At 43.1% G+C, this 22,977-nt stretch overlaps 1 protein-coding gene and 1 long non-coding RNA gene across 2 annotated transcripts; both read left to right on the top strand.

Annotated features, from left to right (window-relative positions):
• The first annotated feature begins 807 nt into the window (after positions 1-807).
• HDAC3 (histone deacetylase 3) lies at positions 808-12,822 on the top strand. The gene is made up of 7 exons (XM_088237202.1): positions 808-1,418; positions 2,666-2,854; positions 3,669-3,943; positions 5,100-5,287; positions 6,560-6,703; positions 7,686-7,795; positions 10,258-12,822. Exons 1-7 carry the CDS (start codon positions 1,178-1,180, stop codon positions 10,398-10,400), a joined length of 1,290 nt encoding a protein of 429 aa, XP_088093328.1. The 5' UTR covers positions 808-1,177; the 3' UTR covers positions 10,401-12,822.
• Positions 12,823-13,533: 711 nt separating this feature from the next.
• Positions 13,534-22,977, top strand: LOC148274379 (uncharacterized). The gene is made up of 2 exons (XR_015824306.1): positions 13,534-13,914; positions 21,561-22,977. It is a non-coding gene; the product is annotated as an uncharacterized LOC148274379 (long non-coding RNA).

The following is a 22,977-nucleotide window of genomic DNA, read 5'->3' as shown; positions in this document are numbered from 1 at the left end:
CAATATTATACATATAAATAACAGATAAAAAATCATGTTTTGACGCCTGAATGTCCTGTTCTTATTTTTAAAAAAGATTATAAAATATAAATGTTACAATTCTCCTCTTTAAACAATATTTTTGCTTTTACTTTTTTGAATTCGGATTATATCGTTTTTCTCGGGAAAAAATTGCTGTCTTTGTAATAAACTGAATTTTAAAATAGTGTTGTAACAACTGTATCATAAAAACAAAACAAACAAATAATCACGTTGCTTCTACACGAAGGGTAGAGAGAATATAACGCACTATCACTCTGTCTTTAAATATTTGTTACATTTTATCATGCCCAGTCTTTCTCGATCATCCCCATTTTCTGCGTCCATCAAGATTTCTATCGTAAATCCTTTTAGCTGATCTTCATTCATTCGCTCTAAACTCAAACCAACGCAGCACTCCTTTCTTGATTTTGTCAAAAATACCAGTCGCAGCCTTACATAATGTACGGATCTCGACATTTTTTGTACACCTGCCATGCCTCGTTTTACGACACACTCACCTGACAGATCGCATTTAAACAGCATATAGACTACTTTTTTTTTTTTTCTAATTCCATACTAAATTATATTACCAAGAAAAATGTTTTCAGACCAACTAAATCAAGTTTTAAATAGTGCAAACGTTAAAAAAAACGTTTTTTCTTTGACGTTGTCCATTAAAAAAGGTTCTTTCGAATATGTCTTTTATTTGGATTTTTTCTTTGTAACCCTCGAACCATTACCAATAAAAATATGTTGTCATAGATCAAGATCATAGAGAAATGAAACAGACTCCGGCAAATTGGGCAAATGGGCAAAGGCGAAATTGTCAGTTTGACGCGGCGTCATTTTAGGTTTAGATTTTGTTGTTATTTATTATATTATTTTACTCTCGCTACAGTTTTAATGATAATTTCTCTCAATTACGCAGAATGATAATATTTTACAGAGACCACGTGTTCGACAGTTGTTACGGAACATTAAAATTTGAAGTAATGGCGTTGCTTTGAAATTTGCGCATTTCTAACCTTTAAACTGTCATGATCAACGATTTCAATCTTACTTTACGATTATTATGTATCGCTTTGGTTCTATTAATCATTTTGCAGTTTAAAGAATACTATTATCCGCAGGCGAGTGAGTGAAAATAAGAATTAAGATGAGTAATAGAAGAGTGTCGTATTTTTATAACGCGGATGTGGGCAACTTCCATTATGGTCCGGGGCATCCTATGAAGCCGCACAGACTGGCAGTGATCCACAGTTTAGTGTTGAACTATGGCCTCCACAATAAAATGCAGATTTACAGGCCCTACAGAGCCAGTTCTCACGACATGAGACGGTTTCACAGCGAAGATTACATTGAATTCTTGCAAAGAGTCACTCCTCAGAATATTCAGAGTAAGTAGCTTACCAGTTAGTCTGGTGATGGTTCAGGCTAGCATTTTTTAAGATTTTTAAATGTTGACGTATTATCAAAGACACATTATTATTTTACTAGCTGCATCTTAGATTCAGAAAATATTGTATTGCCCTCAACAATTGGAAAAAGAGAGCAAATCACTGTACACATACAAACATTTGTGTGAGACAGACATATATATTTTCTTTGTTTTAATTTCTAGAAGAAAGTTGTCAGCAAAAGTGAAGACATAACTTTGTAGATATGTCTAAGGAGTGATTTATATTGACACACGAAAAATCATTCGTATATGGCATGTTCATTTATTTTTTTCATACAATTTTTGACATATAAATCAGCATAAATATATAAAATCAGCTTTAAAACTAAAATAAACCTTATTCTTCTTCTTTTTCTTAGTTTTTTTTTGGCTCTTTTCACTCCTAACTGGGGTGTTCTAGCCAGTGTCAAGTTCAAGATTGACTTATTTAAATATTTACACATGTGTTAGTACTATACATACAAGTTAGTGTGTTAGTATTTAATATTACATACACTTTACATAATATATAACTTATTTACAACTTAATTCCATTTATACCTACATATTTACATAAAATTTTAAATATCTGTTTATTGGGTGGGGCCAAGAGAGTTAAAATATTAGTAGGGAATGGGACGCTGATTTTGGAGAGGTCAGATAATAAACCTAATTATTAATGATGTTCTTATGGGGTTACATCATTTTGCAAAAACGTTAGAGATGGGACAAATTGATAGAATAAAAAAATAATTCATTTGATGTTGTTCATGAAAAAAGTATAAATGTCTTATTTTTAGTGAACGATTGTCTTAAACACACTATAATAGGCTTGTTTTTGCAATTTTATATCAAATTTCGAAAACATAGTTTAATGTTTGCATGAAAAATCTGGTTAAATCAATTTGATCGGTACATGATCAATGATCAGTAATTTCCCATCACACTATTGGCATTAGTTTGGCAGCTGTCATTTTAATCAAGCTAAATAAGGACGCTATAACACTAATTGATTGGTTATTGTTAACTTTTGTTCACATAACCTGCAACCTTTCAAAGTAATTTTTTCATACACTACGGAGAAACTTCGCAGAACAATTAAATGCTCTAATTTTTACTGTGTGTAAAAAACCTTCTTTTATATCCAATTTCTTGTTGCACTAAATGTACTCATTGTTTAATTAATAATATTGTTGTTTGGCGCAGGCTTCACAAAATATCTCACCCTGTTCAACGTCGGGGACGACTGTCCCGTGTTCGAGGGGCTGTTTGACTTCTGCTCCATGTACACGGGGGCCTCCCTGGAGGGCGCCATGAAGCTCAACAATGGCGCCTGCGACATCGCCATCAACTGGTCAGGGGGGCTTCACCACGCCAAGAAATTTGAAGCTTCAGGTTATACTTTTATGTTCGGCTCGATAGGTTTTAATTTCTTACAGATCAACAATATTTTGAGTTTGTCCAAATTTTTGTAGACAAGGACTGGATTCAACTCCCTGGGGAGCTGTTAATCTTAAAATATTACAACAGAGATGAAGAAAATTTTAGAGAATGTAATATAGAAGTCTAGGCATCTACAGGGCTTATGACCTGTCATTGGCTGGTTTAAGTGGCCACTTTATGCTCTTTAACTTCACAAACGTCAACAGATGAAAGAATTGAAGGAATATAGATGTTCAAATATGGGCAGAATGGTGAATGTTACACCGTGTGTAAAGTGGCCGCTTAAACCAGCCAATGATAGGTCATATGACCTGTAGATGCCGAGATTTCTATATTACCTTCTCTAAAATGTTCTTCATCTCTGTTGTAATATGTTAATATTAACAACTCTCCAGGGAGTTGAATCCAGTCCTTTTCTACAAAAAAATTGACTTCCATATTCCCTTCTCTAAAATGTTCTCCATCTCTGTTGTAATTTGTTAATCTTAATGACTCCCTGGGGGGTGAAATCCAGTCTTTTGTCTGCAAACATTTCGACGAACTAATAATATTTATTTATTTATTCAACGCCCAGAGGGCTCTTACAATATACAGTTTAAATTACATAAAGCATTATAGAAAATAACAAAAGATAAAATCACACTAAACATGTAATTAATTTTTAAAAAAAGGAAATGAAGTTAAATGAAGTGAAACACATTAAAAAGAGGAGAATTGAAAGGATGGCCAATTGATGGATATCTTAATGAATATATATTTTTTTTAGGTTTCTGTTACGTTAACGACATAGTGATCGGCATCCTGGAGTTGCTGAAGTACCACGCGCGCGTGCTGTACATCGACATAGACGTGCACCACGGGGACGGCGTGCAGGAGGCCTTCTACCTCACGGACAGGGTCATGACCGTCAGCTTCCACAAGTACGGCAACTACTTCTTCCCGGGCACGGGGGACATGTACGAGGTGGGCGCGGAGAGCGGCCGCTACTACTCCGTCAACGTGCCGCTCAAGGAGGGCATCGACGACCAGAGCTACGTGCAGGTCAAAGACCGACATTATTTTCTCTCTCTTTGTTCTCTCTTGAATCTTGAAAAGTTATCGCTTAGCCGACAATGCCGCATAAGTTATTTTTGCAAGGCAACGAAAAAATGACTTATTTAAATGAATGAGGAAGTTCAGTGCTATGGGAATATAGATAAAAAAATGATTTCTTGCACGCAGTAAAAATTAGAGTAATTAATTGTACTACAAAGTTTCTTGACAAATAATAAAACTGATTTTTAACAAAAACAAACTACAGTAGAACCACGTTTTTATGCTCCTCAATTTTACATTTTCCCGATTTTTACGCTGAAATGTTTAGGTCCCATTTTTTTCCTACACATTCTCATTCAAATATTCCCCTAATTAATGTTTTTTATAGCCCCGGTTTTAAGTTGAAATTTTTTCAAAACTCATTTGATCTGTCAAAAAATGCCGAGCTGCGCCACCGCGTTTACCCAAAATAGTGAATAAAATGAAGATTATGAAAAAATGTGTAAATTGTTGTCTCAAACTAAATTCAAAGTAGGTGCAGTGTAATTGACCATTTTGTTTAAGTGTCTAATTTTGACATTTTACTAAATTGTGACATGCAGTTGACGCATGTTTAGGAAGAACAAAGCCTTTACATCAATAAATTACGATGCAGAAAGTTAAAAAATTTGGCAATAGAAATATTATTTGAAGTTATAAACATAATTTGGAAAGAATATTGTATAAACAGTAAGTTATTATAAAAGTGTGAAACAGTTTTGCTATGATGTAAATGACAGTTGAAATTCTGTGATGCCATATTAAAAAAAGTGATACAATATTACCAAATTTTCTTAATATTTAGGGAAAAAATCATTGTATGCATTTCATGCAAATTCAAATTTTTATTTTCGTGTTTTTAAGGTTAAGTACCTACATAAAATAATTGAATAATCCCCAAATTAACCACTCTCTAGGGGATATAGAAGATTCAAAATACCACCGCAGGGACTGAAATTATACAAAAAACTACCAGACAAAACTAAACAAAAGACTCTGACAACCTTTATAAAAGATGCTAAAAATATTATCATTAAAAATAGAATATGAATTTAAAAGAAGAAAAATTATTTTGTTAAACGAATGTAATCCATAACAGGTTTGATGTTGTGTTCTGTGGCAGGTGTTCAAGCCGGTGATCAGCAACGTGATGGAGTTCTACAAGCCCACGGCCATCGTGCTGCAGTGCGGCGCGGACTCGCTGGCCGGAGACCGCCTCGGCTGCTTCTCCCTGTCCACCCGCGGCCACGGGGACTGCGTGCGCTTCGTCAAGGCGCTCAACGTGCCCACGCTCGTCGTGGGAGGCGGAGGGTGATTATTATTTCCAAACACGTTTGCAGCTCTATTCTGAAACGGCATATCTATACATTCGATTTTAAATAGATAGAAACAGGAAAAAAAAATAAAACGTATTATAGATGTTCAAACATAGGCAGAACAGTGAATGTTACACAGTGTGTAAAGTGGCCACTTAACCCTTTGCATTACTAATAAAGATGACATAATTTGTTCATACAGCACACTATTTAATTTTGACACATTTTTCAATTATAATAACGTTAGACTAAATTAATATTTTCTAATAAATAATGTGAAATAAATTGTGATTATTACATTTTATTATGAAATCAGTAACCAAAATATACTTATTTATGTCATTTTTATGAATAAAGTTACTGTCATTCAGTTTTAATGTAAAAAAAAATCACTTCAAAGACAAACCGGCGAATTGCCGGCTTTGTGAGTCAGTGACAAATTGACCAGTGAGTTAAACCAGCCGAAGACAGATCATAAGCCCTTGTTATGCCTAAATTTCTATACCCCCTTTTATAAAATGTTCTTCATCTTTGGAGTAATATATTGACGTTGTGCATCTATCGTACATAGTTTTACCGCACATTCGCTTGAGATATTACATTTTGACAGCATTCTGCATGCTTTCATCCCTGTTTTTCCAAATACATCAAGTTCGGCACTGCTCCGTTGTGAATTGCCATTCCATTTTTCAAATATTTACTCATTTTAAATTAAAGTTCCTAGCATGAGAAAAGGCAACGCTTTTGTTATGTAATTTTATGTGAGGTTTGATTTTTAGTTTATTAAAAAAATAAACTAACTAAAATTTACCCCGGTTGCAATTTCTAACTTAAAATATTCGGTGATGCAATTTCTGAGACAGCTACTGTATAGCTAAAAAATATGTAAAAATGATTGCTAAATGTTGTTAAATATTTGTATATAACCACTTAACTACTTTTCTATGTCTACCGGTTTCGAGACGTACCCGTCTCTTCGTCTGTACACTAATAACCAACATGCAAAACCCACTATACACCTTCACCATAGTTGTTGCACAATGAGTGTCTTTGCCCGGGTCTGGATTTACAGTAAGAGATTTTAATTAAACTATTCAATCTTCGACTAAATTTTTAGGAAATAAATGTTGGCACATAAAAACATATTTAAGACATTGCCGGCAATAGATCTCCCGTAGCCTCAAAAGTTCAGCTTCCTGAAATAATTGGTCGGAGTTAATGCTTTAAATATGAATAATATAATAACGCTTAATTCGTTTCTTTCTAGATACACTCTTAGAAATGTAGCGAGATGTTGGACGTACGAGACGTCTCTTCTGGTGGATGAGAATATATCCAATGAGCTCCCGTATACCGAATACTTGGAATACTTTGCTCCGGACTTCACTCTGCACCCCGACATAGCAACCAGGTTAGTACTATTTCACCGTAAATATTGCTCTGTATAAAATAAAAGACGAAGAAACAAACTTGTGCGTATCGCACCACCATCTGGATAGCAACAAGTCTAAATGCGTCATATTGAGATAAACGACTTGGAAGATTTTTACCACAGATCAGTATAAAACAATGTACTCGATATACAGTGAAACCTCCCTTCTACGTTTATCAAGGGAGCTAAAAAAAAAACCTAATTTTTATGTTCTCCCGCTTTTTACACTGAAATGTTCAGGACCCATTTTACTTCATACTGTTAACGAAAAGGCGGACTGTAAATGAAAATCGAATTTCATTCAGTTTTGTTAATTGGGAAATATTTGAAAAAGGAATAGGTACATGGAGTGGATACCTACCTTTAATATAATATGAATGTTCTTCAATTTCTGGCACTGGATTACAAAATGAACTATTAAATGAGACAATGTTTTCCACGACGCGCGACGATTCCAACCACTTCTTTATCCGATTTTATGTGAAGTCAAAAATGTTGTTTGGTTTTTGTTCTAAAATCTGTTCTCTTTTTGTTCTTCCGAATCTTCTAATTTTAAATATCTTCTATCTTGAGGTTAGGTAGGTACCATAAGGATGGGTCAAAGGAAGGATGGGAACGAAAGGTAACCGGCCAGGAATAATATCGATTAATGCTGTTATTTACTTAACACATACATTCTCATACAAATATTCTCCCCAATTACCGTCTTTTTACATTTTTCATCACCCCGGTTTTACGTTAAAAATTTTTTGAAATTCATTTGATGTGTCGAAAAAGCCAAAATTTTAGCTACATAAATGCGTAATAAGATAATGAACATATTGGCATTCTTAACTCAATTTTAAAAAAATGGCCTATTGAACATACAAGAACTAGGGCAGCGTAATGTATGTATAATGTTTTTGATAAATAAATAATAGAAATAAATATATGTTTTCATCTTTGCTGTTTTAATTTGCAGGCAAGATAACGCCAATAGCAAACAATACTTGGACACGATCACGAAACACGTTTACGACAACTTGAAGATGTGTCAACACGCTCCCAGTGTGCAGATGCATCAAGTACCAGGTAAGGTCATAGCCATTTATTTATCCATTTTATACTTTGCATATTTTTTATGATTTATGAGTTTCACATTAGGAAAGCTTTAAAAAATAATGTTCCTTTGATCGATAATCGAACAACCTTTCAATATAGCCCATTACGCGATGTTCCATAGTAATTAAAAAATTAGAAAACTTTCCCATATCTTCAAGTCGATACGTAACATCTTATCCCTAATTAAACTCAAACAACTATATTTTATTTCATGTAACTCAATTATAACTTATGGCATAATAGGGTGGGGAGGCACTAATAAATCAATATTAAAATTTCTCGAATCTGCTAAAAAATCAATCATTAAAATAATTCAACAATATTTTGAGTTTGTCCAAATTTTTGTAGACAAGAACTGGATTCAACTCCCTGGGGAGCTGTTTATATTAACATATTACAACAAAGATGAAGAACATTCAAGAGAAGGTAATATAGAAGTCTAGGCATCTACAGGGCTTATGACCTGTCAATGGCTGGTTTAAGTGGCCACTTTACACACTGTGTAACATTCACCATTCTACCTTTATTTGAACATCTATATTCCTTCAATGGACAAACTCAAAATATTGTTGATAAATTACCTGGTCCATGAAGAAGTATAGAAATTGAAAAAATAACATTTTCAGGCGTTGCCTAGTATGCAGGTGAAATAATTCAATTAGATGAATCTCACTCGCATAAATAAAGGTTTCAGCTCTTTAACTTCACAAACATCAACGGATGAAAGAATTGAAGGAATATAGATGTTCAAATAAAGGTAGAATTGTGAATGTTACACAGTGTGTAAAGTGGCCACTTAAACCAGCCATTGACAGGTCATAAGCCCTGTAGATGCCTAGACTTCTATATTACCTTCTCTTGAATGTTCTTCATCTCTGTTGTAATATGTTAATTAAAATAATTTAAAAAAAGCTCTTTAGGCACCCCAGCGTCAAGTTATTTGAGGAAATTGAGATCTTAGATAAAAGGCAATTATATATTTTTAGAATAATAATAATTGTGAAAGTAAATTATTCTATCAAATCCCAAAAGGAACACTCCCACACTACCGGAAGTCAAACTAGAGATGGGTCATGGGGTCTATCACAAACTCTGAATTCAGGATTCTGGGGCCCAAAATATTCAATATGTTACCCAAATATTGCAAAACTATGACCCGGATCCAATTGAATAAATTTGTAAAAAATTGGTTACTGGGTTTAGGTCGAGAAAAATTGGAAAATTTACTCAAAATACATTCCTAAATAATAAATTAATATTGTATAACTGTATAGTAAATTAACAAGTAGGTAGTAATATTATTGATTATTTTTTGCATAAAACTGTCTGCCTTAAAACAGGTTGTACCTAGTTAGGCAGACTAGACATGATCCAGATAAATCTATTACCTAAGTGTGTATGTAGTAGATAAAGTAATTGTTATTTTAGTTAATAAACTTTATTATTTGTACTGTACAAGTAACAGTTTGGACTGTATTCCACAATCCTGTAGCAAGGGGTAGGTGTTGGCCGTGTCTCGCTGCCGTCGTCGCTCTCGGGGTAGTAAATCCCGAAAGTTATGAAGTCTCGAAATTCCTCTCAAGTCCGGTGTCACTGCGTAGGTCGGTGGAAGATACTGGTTCGTAGTCCTGGGGTGAAGCGATGGTCAAGTCCAAGGTGTAGATCCAGTAGTAGAGCGGGAGGTCGGGCGGGGTGACGAAATGAAACGATCAGACTAACTTGATGTCTCGAGGCGAACTCAATGTTTATTATTTTAAATGTACACATTATATAGGGCGTGTTGCGGGCTCCCGCTACCTGCGTCCGAACCGGCGTTAGGCCAATACGGGAGTGGGGGGGGAAATACCGCTCCCACTATACCCGGCCGGCGCGCCTCCCCTAAAGTGCATATAGGGAGGTGCCGGCGCTCGGCCCGGTCACTTCGCTGGGAGCCGCCGCACGCGCCACATCAATTACAAAATGCCTTTTTTAAGGCAGTCCTTAGTCTTTATACAAATGCATGTTAGGGCAATAACGGGTCAAACGTCTAGATTCAGGCCCTTTTTAGGGCCTGTAACACAAATTCCTGCTCTATAGTACCCCGGTATCGCTAAAGTCAGACCCGAAAGTGGAATATTCATCCTTTATTGTGGGTCCAACATTTAGCCTACAGATACCGGGGGCCCTAACTATATTATTGCATTTCATTCACATATTTAACCGTCCGTTACATTATTATTATTATAATGGTCATTGCTCTGGCAGTAAGCACCCGGTCAGCACGTCCTACGTAGTCCTAATATTTTTACATGACGCTTGTCTTACCTACATTGTTTTAGAATTAATAAAAAAAAAGATGCTTTTCATTTTAGAAATCTTAAATTTTAAGTCATTTAGTCTTTGTACCTTCGATATAATGAGAATGCGCCATTACTTAATTTATTTTTGTCCAGGTGATGGCTTTTTCAAAGAAGAGCGCATCGAGGAAGAACCGGATCCCGACATACGCATCAGCCAAGAGGATGCTGACAAGATGGTGGACTGTAAGAATGAATTTTATGACAGTGAAAAAGACAATGACAAGCCAACCATCTAGAAGATTCCGTTGCGCTTCATCAAACAGGAATTATCATTATAAGTTATTCTATATTTGTTTTTATATGTGATAAATAGAGGCCGGATTATATGCGTTTCATTGTTTAGGTCGGCTACAGCTATTATGATCTGTAAAAACATTGTAAATATGCTATAACCTGTAAAAATACCCAAAACATGCAAATATGGTTGGGCTTATCCAGAGACCAATATACGTATAATGAGTTAGAAACTTGCTTAAATATATCTTCTCTTTAAGACCGTCAAAATAAATCCGACCTTCTAGTCCTGTTTAAAATTCTCAACTCACTCTTTGATGCGCCTGAACTACTGAGCTCAATAAAATTAAATATCCCAACTAGAAACCTCAGACAAAACTTACTCTTTCATATCGTTAACCACAGAACTAACTATGGTTTTCATTCCCTATGCCCAGAATTCTTTGGTCTGCCAACCAACACACCAGTTTTGATTTCTTTGATAACAAGTTGTCTTCTTTCAAACGATCACTGAATCAAATTCAATTATAAACATCTCTCGCCCGCTTCCACTCCCACCGAGTCTACTATAAACCATTGTGTCTTTCTACTTTGCTTTGTAATAATTTTCTATGTATAAATATATATGTAATTGCATAAATATGTAACTCCAGTGATAAAATAAGGACCTTCGTTGAATGTTCTGCGGTAATCATTTATATACAGTAACACCCCCTTTTTACATTTTTCAAGGGAGCAAGAAAAAAGGTGTTAAACTGAGGAAAACGCTTAAGTGAGGAAATGAAAATGTATGGAAATAATAGGAATTAGATGAAAATAAAATTAATTTGCCACACTATAGTGTACATATCCGTACCTCAGAGGCAGACGGATGCAAATCCAAACGTCAAATGTTCAACAAAAGCCTAAAGAATCTACTTTCTTTAAGTGATTTATAATAATTTATAGCATCAATTTGTATTTTCAGTATCTTAATGCATCGGTTCTTTCACTATAATACTTACAGTTCGTCAAAATTAATGGACATGATCATAAACTGGGAAAAAAATTGAAATGTCATTTCATCAAATTCTGGCTTTGCATCTGTCTGCCTCTGATATACTTTCGGAAAAGTTGTAAAAACTGTGGTAATTGGGGATTGTTAATATTTTTATTTTTTAAAATTTATTGCAACAGAGAGGGAAAACATTATTCATTATTAATTGGTATGTATATCATTCAGATACTAAACTTCATTGCCAAATGAAAACATCATGTGAATGGGGACTAAATTTCTTACCTTCCATGCGCTCTGTAGCTACAAGACGTGCTGTAATCAAGCTCCCATCTGTTATAATTGAAATAGATCATATTTGGAAATAAGGAACGAATGCTGTCGAAATGCGATCCCTCAGGAGAATGTGTGGTAAGACGATGTATGATAGGTGCACAAATGTCGAGATCCGTGAAGTGTGTAAGGCTAAGACCTGCATCATTGACAGAATCAAGAAAGGGGTGCTGCGTTGGTTTGGACATGTAGAGCGAATGGACAGCGAAAGAACGGCTAAAAGGATCTACGATGCGAATGTTGATGGATGCAGAAAACGAAGAAGACCGAGAAAGACGTGGCACGATCAAGTCCATCAAATACTTGAAGATGGACATGTCAAAACTAGGAATAATCGGCGTGCGTGCATGAGAAGATGTATGAATGTAGAGGAAGCGAATTCTGTATGCCAAGATAAAGTGATATGGCATTCTATCCTCTCTGCTTATCCCTACGAAGAAACGGCGTGATGGTTTGTTGTTGTTGTTGTAGGAACTGAAATCCTAATCGTCCATGCGCTCTGCAGCTGCATGACATGTTGGGATATCTATTTACTGTACAGCGCCCTTGAGGTGATTTTCACGAAAATGGCACTATATAAATTATCCAACTAGAATAATAATAACAACACCATGAAGCTAACTTCATGCAACATGATTTTAGTTACTTAAACACCCGCTAGGCGGTGTATACCGCACACTGAAGCTAACTTCACATGATACAATTTTAGTTAGTAAAACACCCGCCAGGTAGCGCTGAACATTACACTTTTCTAGTACACTGAGTGAGCGTTGTGATGAGCGTGCGCACATTTTAAATTGGGCGATTTCCCATCGCTAGACCGTAGTAAAAATTCCACATTTTACTATACGAAAGGACGGCAGAGAGACATACTGAAATTTAAGGTCCTAACAAACTCATTGATTGATTGAAAATTGTGATTTGAATTTTATTATGTAATGTAAATTAAGATTCATTTTTATCATTTTTATTAGTGCTCATTGTAAATATTATTAAATGTAAATAAATGTATTTAAGATTAATAGGTAAGTAATTAATTTGCAAAATATTTTATCTTTTGTAAATAACGAGAATAAGAATAAATACTATCTAAGAAATACATTTTTTTAAATTTGCCTATACATCATCGTCATCACCATTCCCTTCCCGCATCTAATGGTGCATTTTTTGTGGCGAAATACACGCCTTATAAAGCGGTGCGCCTCGGGCCCCGTGAGTCAGCCGTCCCACCCGCTCTGGCTGCCTTGGGGTGGTGGTGGTGGCTTACCCCCACCACTCGCCACATGCCGCAGGTAGCGTAAATACGGGCTATTTCGTCGGCAGCCGCGACGCGCGCAACATGGTAATTACAATATAGCGGCCCTTTCTAGGGCTAAATTTACAATTAATATTACTTTACATTTACATTTAAGTATTCTAAGGCTATATTTTGCCCCAGTATTACTGAGGCCAGGCTCGAAAGTGAATCATTTATCTTTATTGGGAGCCTAGCACTCAGTCGTATAAATACCGGGGATTCTAGCTAGTTTATACATATTTTATTATATTTACATTATACGCGTCCGGAACAGGTATGTAAACAAAAAGTAAAGTATTAGGTATGCCAATATGAAAATATAATTGAGTTGATAAATATCAAACGCAGGTATGTCCACAATGATCCACCACAGTATCCGTGTGGACCTGCCAGCTTCTGAATTGGAACAGAGTTATTTAACAGTGTTTTATTGTAATAATGAGGATTTGTTTTAATTTGAACAGTACTGAAATGATAAAAAAAAAAATCTACATTTTGTAGAACAAATACCGAAAAAAAAAATGGGTTGACATCTGGCATTTGATATTTATCAACTCAATTGTGTGTAAATATCTTCGTCCTAGTTATTCCCTCGGTTACGAAGATCGTGACCACCATGCTCCCGGACGAGTCTCCTCCATCCTTCTCCGCCAATGGTCCTCCGCCATTGGCTGGCATGGCGGGGCAACTCCGTAGATTGATGGCGACCCTCATAGTTAGGACGTTTACAAATGAGGTAAAAAGATGTAATCAAGTACTTAAAGAATGTTCCAAGAATGGTTTATTTCAAATTTTATTTTCTTACAAATACAATTTAATAAAAAATTTTAAAAAAGGGGCCATGTTTGACTATGTCGGGAAAGATGGAAAGGAAGCTGTCATTCAAAAGCAGGTGTAACGTACGCGTTACCACGATGAAAGTTTCGCCGGTTCGTCACCCGCGTCTGCCGCAGTCAAGCTTCCCGGCGTAAGTGGGAAGCCGCCCTCCCAGACAGAGCCAAAGACAAAGTCGGAAGGTAGGAGCACAGCTGCGCCGACCGCAAGTCAACCTCAATAGCCCTGAAAAGGACTTTCCACCCGGTCCAAGTGGTGCAGAGAGGCGAAGGCAGTCAGCAGGCAGAGCGGAGCGAAGAGCGAAGTGCAGGAAGGCGAACAGGACGGAGAACGGAATAAAACACGTGTGAACTGTTCAGAGTTAGGAACTCAACTGATTTAATATTTCTAATTGACCGCCTTATAAAGCGGTGCGCGTCGGGCTCCGTGAGTCGGCCATCCCACCCGCGCCGGCTGCCTCGGAGTGGTGGGGGTAATCTTTCCCCGCCACTCGCTACATGCCGCCGGCCGCAGGTGGCGTAAATACGGGCGCTCAATGCCCGTACGGGCCATTTCGTCGGCAGCCGCGACGCGCGCAACATGACATTTACATAATATATTTTTGTACATTTTATTCATTTTAACCTAGCTATTTTTCCCCGGTAATACTGAGGCCAGGCTCGAAAGTGACCATTTTATCTTTATTGAGAGCCCAGCCATCAGTTCTATACATTTACCGGGGATCCTTTCTAATTATTGTATTATTTTAATTTATTCGATTTTACGCGTCCGGAACACTCCCCCCGTGCAGCTAGTCTGTACTATTTTCCTGCTGGGCGCGTTGTTCCTCTTCCTTCATTAGTACGGCGATCTTCACCGCTGGTCTGGTGTAGGTGCCGTTGGTGGTCCGCACCTCGACGACTCGTACTTGTCCGTCAGCTGCTGGTTCTGCACGGGTGACTCTGCCGCGAGGCCAAGAATTCCGCGGCAGATTTGGGTCCATGATGAGCGCGAGGTCCCCGACCTGTATTGGAGGCGCGGGCTCGCGCCATTTCTTCCTGTGCGCCAAGGTGGGAAGATACTCCTTCAGCCATCGGCGCCAAAACATGTCGGCCATTTTCTGGGCGATCCTCCATTGCTTATGAAGGCAGGCCCCTTCTTCCTTTTTGTTATAATATGCCAGAGTTGGCTGTGTATTGGCTGACCCGAGCAAGAAGTGGTTCGGGGTCAGCGGTGCTTCGTCGTTGGGCTTGGTTGACACATGCGTGAGCGGGTGATTGTTCACGGTGTACTCTGCTTCAGCCAATATGGTTTTGAGGGTCTCCTCTCTTGGAGCCTGCTCGTTGAGGGTTGCGTGGAGGGCTCGTTTTACAGATCTCACGAGTCTTTCCCACGCTCCCCCCATATGAGGTGATGAGGGCGGAATGAATTTCCACTCAATTTTGCGAACTGTAAGTTCGGCGAGCATTCTGGGGTCCGCCAGGAGCTCGTCTACGGCCTGTTTCAGCTCTTTGTCCGCTCCCCTGAAGTTGGTAGCGTTGTCCGAGTATAACGCGTGTGGGCAGCCTCTGCGGGCGGCCATCCTTCTTATGGCCATTATGGCGGAGTCGCTTTCGAGGGACGACGCTAGCTCCAGGTGGATCGCGCGTGTGGTGAGGCAGGTGAACAGTGCCCCATAGCGCTTTTCTTTTCTTCGGCCGTTGGTGATCATCATCGGCCCGAAGAAGTCAAGCCCGCAGTGCGTGAACGGCGGCGTCCTGAAGGCCAGTCGGGCCTCAGGCAGTTGCCCCATCAGCGGGGGTTGGGGCCGGCTGCGCAGCATTTTACACAGCGGGCACCATCGTGTTATCTTCCTCACAGCCCCGCGGAGTCGCAGGATGAGGTAGCTGGCTCTCAGGTCGGCGATCGTCCTCTCGACTCCCGGGTGGCCACCCTTCCGGTGGCTGTGCGTGATCAGCAGCCGGGTGTATGGGCAGGTCCCGTCCATGATAGGCGGCGCGCTGCAGTCCTCTGCGAAGCTGTGTGCCGCTTGGATGCGCGTTCCCATCCGGATGACTCCCTCTTCGTCTAAGAAGGGTGCCGCTGCATGGAGGCGGCTGTGCGGCGGGATAGGCGCCTTTCGTCTCAGGAGCTCCAGCTCTTCTCCGAAAGCCGTCTCCTGGGACCGCTTCAGCAGCATGATTTCTGCGGCCCGTGTTTCTGAGGCGTGAAGTTCAAAGGTCCCCCCTGGGGACGGTAGGGACTCGTGGCGGCGGCATCGTGCGATGAATCGCAGCACCCATGCCGTCGCCCTGACGAGTCGGGTCCACGACGAGAAGCGCTGCACCTGGGGTAGGGCCTCCGTCCGTCTGATGTGGCCCACGAAGTGGCGGGGTTGTTTCCGCTCCAGCGTCTTCTCGTCCGGTTGTTGTAGTAACTTCTTCTCTTTCGGCCAGTCGGCTTCCCCTTTTCTCAGGAAGCCGGGGCCTCCGAACCATAGTCCCGACCTCGCAAGGTCGGGTGGGCCCTTGTCGCGGGTCCCTATGTCGGCTGGGTTGTCCTTGGTGGGGACCCATTTCCAGTCCCGTACGTCTGTGAGCTCGTCAATCTCGCCCAGCCTGTTTGCGACGAACGTGCTGTACCGCAGTGGGTCGGTTCGCAGCCAACACAGGACCGTGCTCGAGTCCGTCCAGAACACGGTTTGGGTGATGAGAGCTCGACTCTCTTTTTTTATGGTGGCGGCCATCCTTGCCGCTAGTAGCGCTGCCTGGAGTTCTAGTCTAGGCACTGACAGAGGCTTTAGGGGGGCCACCTTGCACTTCGCCATTGCGAAACTTGTGGTATCGGCCCCCACAAAGTATGCCACTGTGCAGCATGCCTGCTCTGACGCGTCGCAGAACACGTGCAGTGTCACGGGTTCTTTCTGCCCTTGCAGCGAGCATCTCGGTATTGTACAGCCGTTCGCTGCCAGCAGGTCGCGCCATTCCAACCACTTTTCGGCGTGGTCCGGTTGCAGCGGTTGGTCCCAACCTGTGTTTGTCCTCCAGATGGCTTGCAGCAATATCTTCGCCCGTATCGTGAGGCACGCAATGAAGCCTACTGGGTCGAAGATACTCATGGCGGCGCTCAACATGCCGCGCTTGGTGGGTCGCTCCGGGATGGCTGCACTTTCGGCTCCGTGCCGAAATATAAATAGGTCGCTCTTGGGATCCCATACGATCCCGAGGACCCGCTCCGTCATTACTTCTTCCCCTATGGTGACTGCTGTATTGGCCCGGTCGTCGGCCTTTACTTCTTCCAGGACATCTGGTTTGTTTGAAGCCCACCCGGTGAGCCGGAACCCGCCATTGCCGAGTACGAGGGTAACATCTCGTACCAGGCTTGCAGCTGTTTCTTCGCTGTCTGTGGCGTCTAGGTAGTCATCCATGTACATATTGTGCTCGATCGCCTCTGCTGCGGCGGGAAATTCTTTCGCGTGTGCTCGGGCGACTGTGTTTCGCACGAATTGCGCGCTGCTGGGTGAGCACTTCGCTCCAAACATCATGGACGCGAAGACAAACGTGTCGGGCTCCTGCCCGTCCTGCGTCCGCCATAGGAACCGCTGCGATTGCTGGTCGGCTTCCCGGATTCTTATCCGCAGGAACATCTCCCGTATGTCGGCCGCGATGGCTACTCGTCCCTCTCTGAAGCGGATCACGTTTCCGAGGAGGGATGAAAGCAGGTCAGGTCCCGTCAGTAGATGGTCGTTCAACGCCGTCCTCTGGAACTGGGCGGCGGCGTCGAACACGACCCTTATCTTGCCAGGCTTGTTGGGGTTTGTCACCGCGAAGTGGGGCAGGTACCATTTGCGCGAATGGTGGGCGTCTACCTCCTCGCGGCTTAGTTTGACGGCGTATCCCTTTTCAATGTAGTCCGCCATCTTGGCGCGATATGCGATCGCCAGTATCGGATCCTTCCGTAGTTTATTTTCCAGGGAGTGCAGCCGCTTCATGGCTGCTTGCCGGTTGCAGGGCAAAGAATCTCCGTCTTTCGCCCACAGTAAACCGGTCTCCCATCGTCCGGATGGTAGTTGTGTGGTTGAGCTGCTCATGAGCTCCGCCGCTCGCACATCTGCGGCGCGGCAACGTTCCAGGGTGGTTACACCTAGCGAGTCAACGGCGAAGCTCTTCTTTACCAGTTCCGCTAAGTCCCTTTCACCCTGGCCGTCTGGGGGTAATTCAAAGGCGGGGTGCACAGCCCCGCCGTAGGTGACGGCTCCTAGGGCCGTCTCGATGGTTAGCCGCCCGTCCTCTTGTAGGACTGGCGGGCCTGTAGATACCATTAGGGTGGCGTAATCAAGACCGATTAACATCTTCGGCTTGATGCCTGGCCCGTGTGTCTTGGTGCTCTTTCGGTTGCGGTGCGGCAGATCCATGACCCGCACCGTCTGTGCCTGGACACCAAATTCTCTGTTTCCTTTAACGAGGATTACGGATACACGCTGTGATTGTAGCGTGTCCGTGTTCCCACTGGCACCGATGAGTCTCAACTCCTCGCAGGCCCCGGTGGCGCCCACTGCACGGGCGACATCCTCCTCGAGGAGAGTTACCGATGAACCCTCGTCTAGTAGTGCGTGGATCTCCATTGACCCACGCGGGCCCTTCAAGGTTACTGGCACTACCTTGAAGGTCACTGGGACTTCCGTTCGCCTTGTCAATAAGACTTGCTCGTTCGGCGTACTGTCCACTCTCTCGCGGTGTAGTGACCGATGATGCCGCCCGTGGCACTCGTCGCACTTCGCCGCTTCACAGGTGGTCGTTTTGTGTCCCGGTTCTAGGCATCCGTAGCACACGAACTTGGCACGCACAATTGTCCACCTCTCCTCTACCGTTTTCCGGAGAAACTTCCGGCATTGTCCGAATGCGTGTCCACTCATGTCGCAGAACAGGCATTTTTTGTCCTGAGTGAGAAACACGTGCCTTTCTTGGGTACGCCTTTTCTCCACTCGGGCGGGTTCCGTGCTGATCCCGATGCAACCCGCATTCGGTATTGCACCGGTCAGTCTCGCTAGCCACAGTGCCAGATCCCTGGGGGTAGCTTTTCTCACGGTATCCGCTCGTGACATAATCCACATCATCCTCTCGACTCGTGGCAGCTTCTGAGTCATCTCGGACAGAAGCTTCGGGGAGGAGAGGTGGCTTCCATCGAGGCCCTCTACGGTCGATACGACGTTTCTTATCGCGACCGCGTAGTCCGTCAGGGCCTCCAGGGATGCGTTGTCGGCCAGTTTAGGGAGTTTTCTTATCCGCTCCAGTACTCTGTCCACGACGATCTCCGGGTGTCCAAAGGCGGCCTCTAACATCTTCACAATGTCCGGCACATTTCGGGGATCTACCAGCAAAGACGACACTGTGGCCTTGGCCCGTCCTGTGAGGGCTCGTTGCAGACGGAGAATGTTCTCCGCGTTTGTAAGGGAGCACATCTGTGTCGATTGATCAAATTGTGCCTTAAATATTCGCCATTCTAGCGGGTCGCCGGAGAATTGCGGTAGATCCCTAGCGCCGGTTTGCCTCGCCATGAACGTGTGCCACTCCGGCGGCTGTCTGTATTTTGTCACAGGCTCGCCGGTGGCACCCGGCGGCATGTATTCCGTGGGTAGCCCCTCTTGTACCCACGCGCTCACCGGGTCACGAAACTCGTAGCCCCCCAGTGGTATAGTACGTGCCGCTACGGGCTCGCCTGGCCCGGCGGCGTAGCGTACGTCGGCGTCCTCCCTTCGGCTGTGTGCGGGTGGCGCCTCATTGTCCCGATGCCGCTCATTGTAGCGGCCTTGTAAATGTGCGTTTGTCGCTCCGGCGTAGGCCGGCTCAGCGGCGTAGCGTGTGTTGGCGGGCTCCTTCATCCTGGAGTCCGTCTCTGCGACCGGGTGCCTCCGTGGCACCCCGTCTCTCACCCGGCCGCTGTCGTAGTGGCTCGGCGGAAATGTGTACGCCGCTCCGGTGTCCTCCGGATCAGCGGCGTAGCGTGTGTTGGCGGCCTCCTTCGTCCTGGAGTCCGCCTCTGCGACCGGGTGCCTCCGTGGCACCCCGTCTCTCACCCGGCCGCTGTCGTAGTGGCTCGGCGGAAGTGTGTACGCCGCTCCGGTGTCCTCCGGATCAGCGGCGTAGCGTGCGGTGGCGGCCTCCCTTGCTCTGAAGGCTGCTTCCGTGTCGGCGACAGGGCGCTTCCATGCGGCCCCGTCTCTCACCCGGCCGCTGTCGTAGTGGCTCGGTGGATGGATGTACGCCGCTCCGGTGTCCTCCGGATCAGCGGCGTAGCGTGTGGTGTGGCGTGCGGCGGCGGCCTCCCTTGTGCTGAAGGCTGCTTCCGCGTCGGTGACAGGGCGCTTCCAAGCGGCCCCGTCTCTCGCCCGGCTGCTGTCGTAGTGGCTCGGCTGCTGGATGTACGCCGCTCCGGTATCCTCCGGATCAGCGGCGTAGCGTGCGGCGTGGCGTGCGGCGGCAGCCTCCCTCGTACTGAGGGCTGCGTCGGTCCTAGACGCGTCTGACGTCAGCGGCAGCGGCTTGTGAGCCGGTTCCGACGTCCCGTGCGATGTGAGGTCCCTCTCGATGGTGGGCGTGAGGGGGGTTGCCATGTCTCGTCTGGCGTCCTCTCTCGCGTTGGCGGCCTTCAGCGCGGCGATGATCTCGTTGAGGCTGCTCACCTGCCTCTCGTGATGCGCCTCGCGTTCCTCCATCTGTCGGCGAAATGTCGCCGATGAGATGGACCGCTCCGAGGGTGCGGATCCCTCGTCCGAGTCCTTTTGTTCCTCCAGAAGTCCTTGATGAGGCTCCTCCTGGCAGTCGTGTGAAGGCCCTGGCTGGGGCTCCTCCTGATGTGCTCGTACAGACCCCGGTTGGGGCTCCTGAAGCTCCTCTTCGTGCTCCGTGCCGGCGTCTCGACGCGTTCCCGAACGCGTCGACACAGGCGATCTGTTGACCGGCATGCTGTAGGTGTGTTGTAGACTGGAGACCACTGGCGACGATCCTTAGCTCCGAAGGACCAAATGTAACGTACGCGTTACCACGATGAAAGTTTCGCCGGTTCGTCACCCGCGTCTGCCGCAGTCAAGCTTCCCGGCGTAAGTGGGAAGCCGCCCTCCCAGACAGAGCCAAAGACAAAGTCGGAAGGTAGGAGCACAGCTGCGCCGACCGCAAGTCAACCTCAATAGCCCTGAAAAGGACTTTCCACCCGGTCCAAGTGGTGCAGAGAGGCGAAGGCAGTCAGCAGGCAGAGCGGAGCGAAGAGCGAAGTGCAGGAAGGCGAACAGGACGGAGAACGGAATAAAACACGTGTGAACTGTTCAGAGTTAGGAACTCAACTGATTTAATATTTCTAATTGACCGCCTTATAAAGCGGTGCGCGTCGGGCTCCGTGAGTCGGCCATCCCACCCGCGCCGGCTGCCTCGGAGTGGTGGGGGTAATCTTTCCCCGCCACTCGCTACATGCCGCCGGCCGCAGGTGGCGTAAATACGGGCGCTCAATGCCCGTACGGGCCATTTCGTCGGCAGCCGCGACGCGCGCAACATGACATTTACATAATATATTTTTGTACATTTTATTCATTTTAACCTAGCTATTTTTCCCCGGTAATACTGAGGCCAGGCTCGAAAGTGACCATTTTATCTTTATTGAGAGCCCAGCCATCAGTTCTATACATTTACCGGGGATCCTTTCTAATTATTGTATTATTTTAATTTATTCGATTTTACGCGTCCGGAACAGCAGGGTCCTTATCTTTTAAAATAGAAATGAAGTTGAGGTTTTTTCAAATTAAAATAATGTATTTTCAAAACAGATTTATTTAACAAAATGAATATAAGTTCAAATCAGATAAGCTCATAATTATTACTATGAATTTTACATTATAATTGATTCCATTTATAATTTCGTCACACAGACAAAAAAGTCTCATAAAAAGTAAGGAAATCATACAATTTAGCCATTTTCAAACACTGTTTTTAAAAAAAATGAAGGACAATTGCTGACCTCACTCTAATGCATGAGGACCACCAGACTCCGACACATGTTCCAGTGTGAGTACAGCGGGACAAACTTCACCCAGCATTCTCCCCGCCCCCAGTGAGCATCCACAGAACAGCTGATAATTATGCTGAGCTGTTGGACTCGCTCCACACCACTCCTGCTGCTATCAAATCAGCTATCCTATCCATCGAATGGCCATCCCCTCAATTCTCCCCTATTTAATATGTTTCTCCATTCATGTTCACTTTATTTCCTTTTTTTTTTTAGAATGAATTACATGTCAAGTGTATTTTCTATAATATTTTATATGTACTTTTGACTGTATATTGTAAGAGCCCGCCCTTTGGACGTTTATTAAATAAATAAATAATAGGAATAGGAAGCCTGGTTATGTTTGTAGACCTCCATAAAAGCATGGATATAAGAGAGACCTCTTATTAAGAGAAAAATGTCTCAGTCTCTTGGGCTTTCTTGCATCCAGGCTCGACTGTATTAATGAAGTAATATCGCCACACAAATATCTAAAAAGCAAACGTAAGATTTAATCATTAAATTCCAATTTATTGTCAAACGGTACCTAGATGTCAAGGTGGTATTACTGATTACCACCTCGCTACAACTTCATACAGCACATTCCTAAATAACAACACCCTGAAGCTAACTTCATAAAATACAATTTTAGTTACTAAAACACCCGCTAGGTGGTGGATACCGCACACTGAAGTTAACTTCACGCAATACAATTTTAGTTAGTAAAGGGGATGAACACAACGTTTGTAGTACGCAATAAATTATTATTAACAAAAGATCATTAAGCTAGGCGGTGTATACCGCCACACTGAAGATAACTTCACACAATACAATTTTAGTTAGTAAAACACCGTTAGGTGGGGCTGAACACAACGTTTGTAGTACACAATTGAGTGTGTGTGGTGATGTGCGAGCGCACATTTAAAATTGTATGATTTCCCATCACTATCATAGACTAAAGATATGGTTTTCTTTGCATTCACACGAGATCTCAGATCATTAGTTTATTGTGTAGAAAAACCTTATTTCTATATTTTAAAACCACAGAAAACGCATAAGGTGTTGCCTCAATTACAGAAAAACCAAAAATATAAAAAAACATACATTTAATTATTTTTTTTCTTACCAT

Source organism: Micrasema longulum, unplaced genomic scaffold, assembly GCF_059751315.1.
Source record: "Micrasema longulum isolate JH-2025_06_02 unplaced genomic scaffold, ASM5975131v1 h1tg001665l, whole genome shotgun sequence".
Taxonomy (NCBI): Eukaryota; Metazoa; Arthropoda; class Insecta; order Trichoptera; family Brachycentridae; genus Micrasema; species Micrasema longulum.
This window is presented reverse-complemented; position numbering and strand designations above follow the sequence as displayed.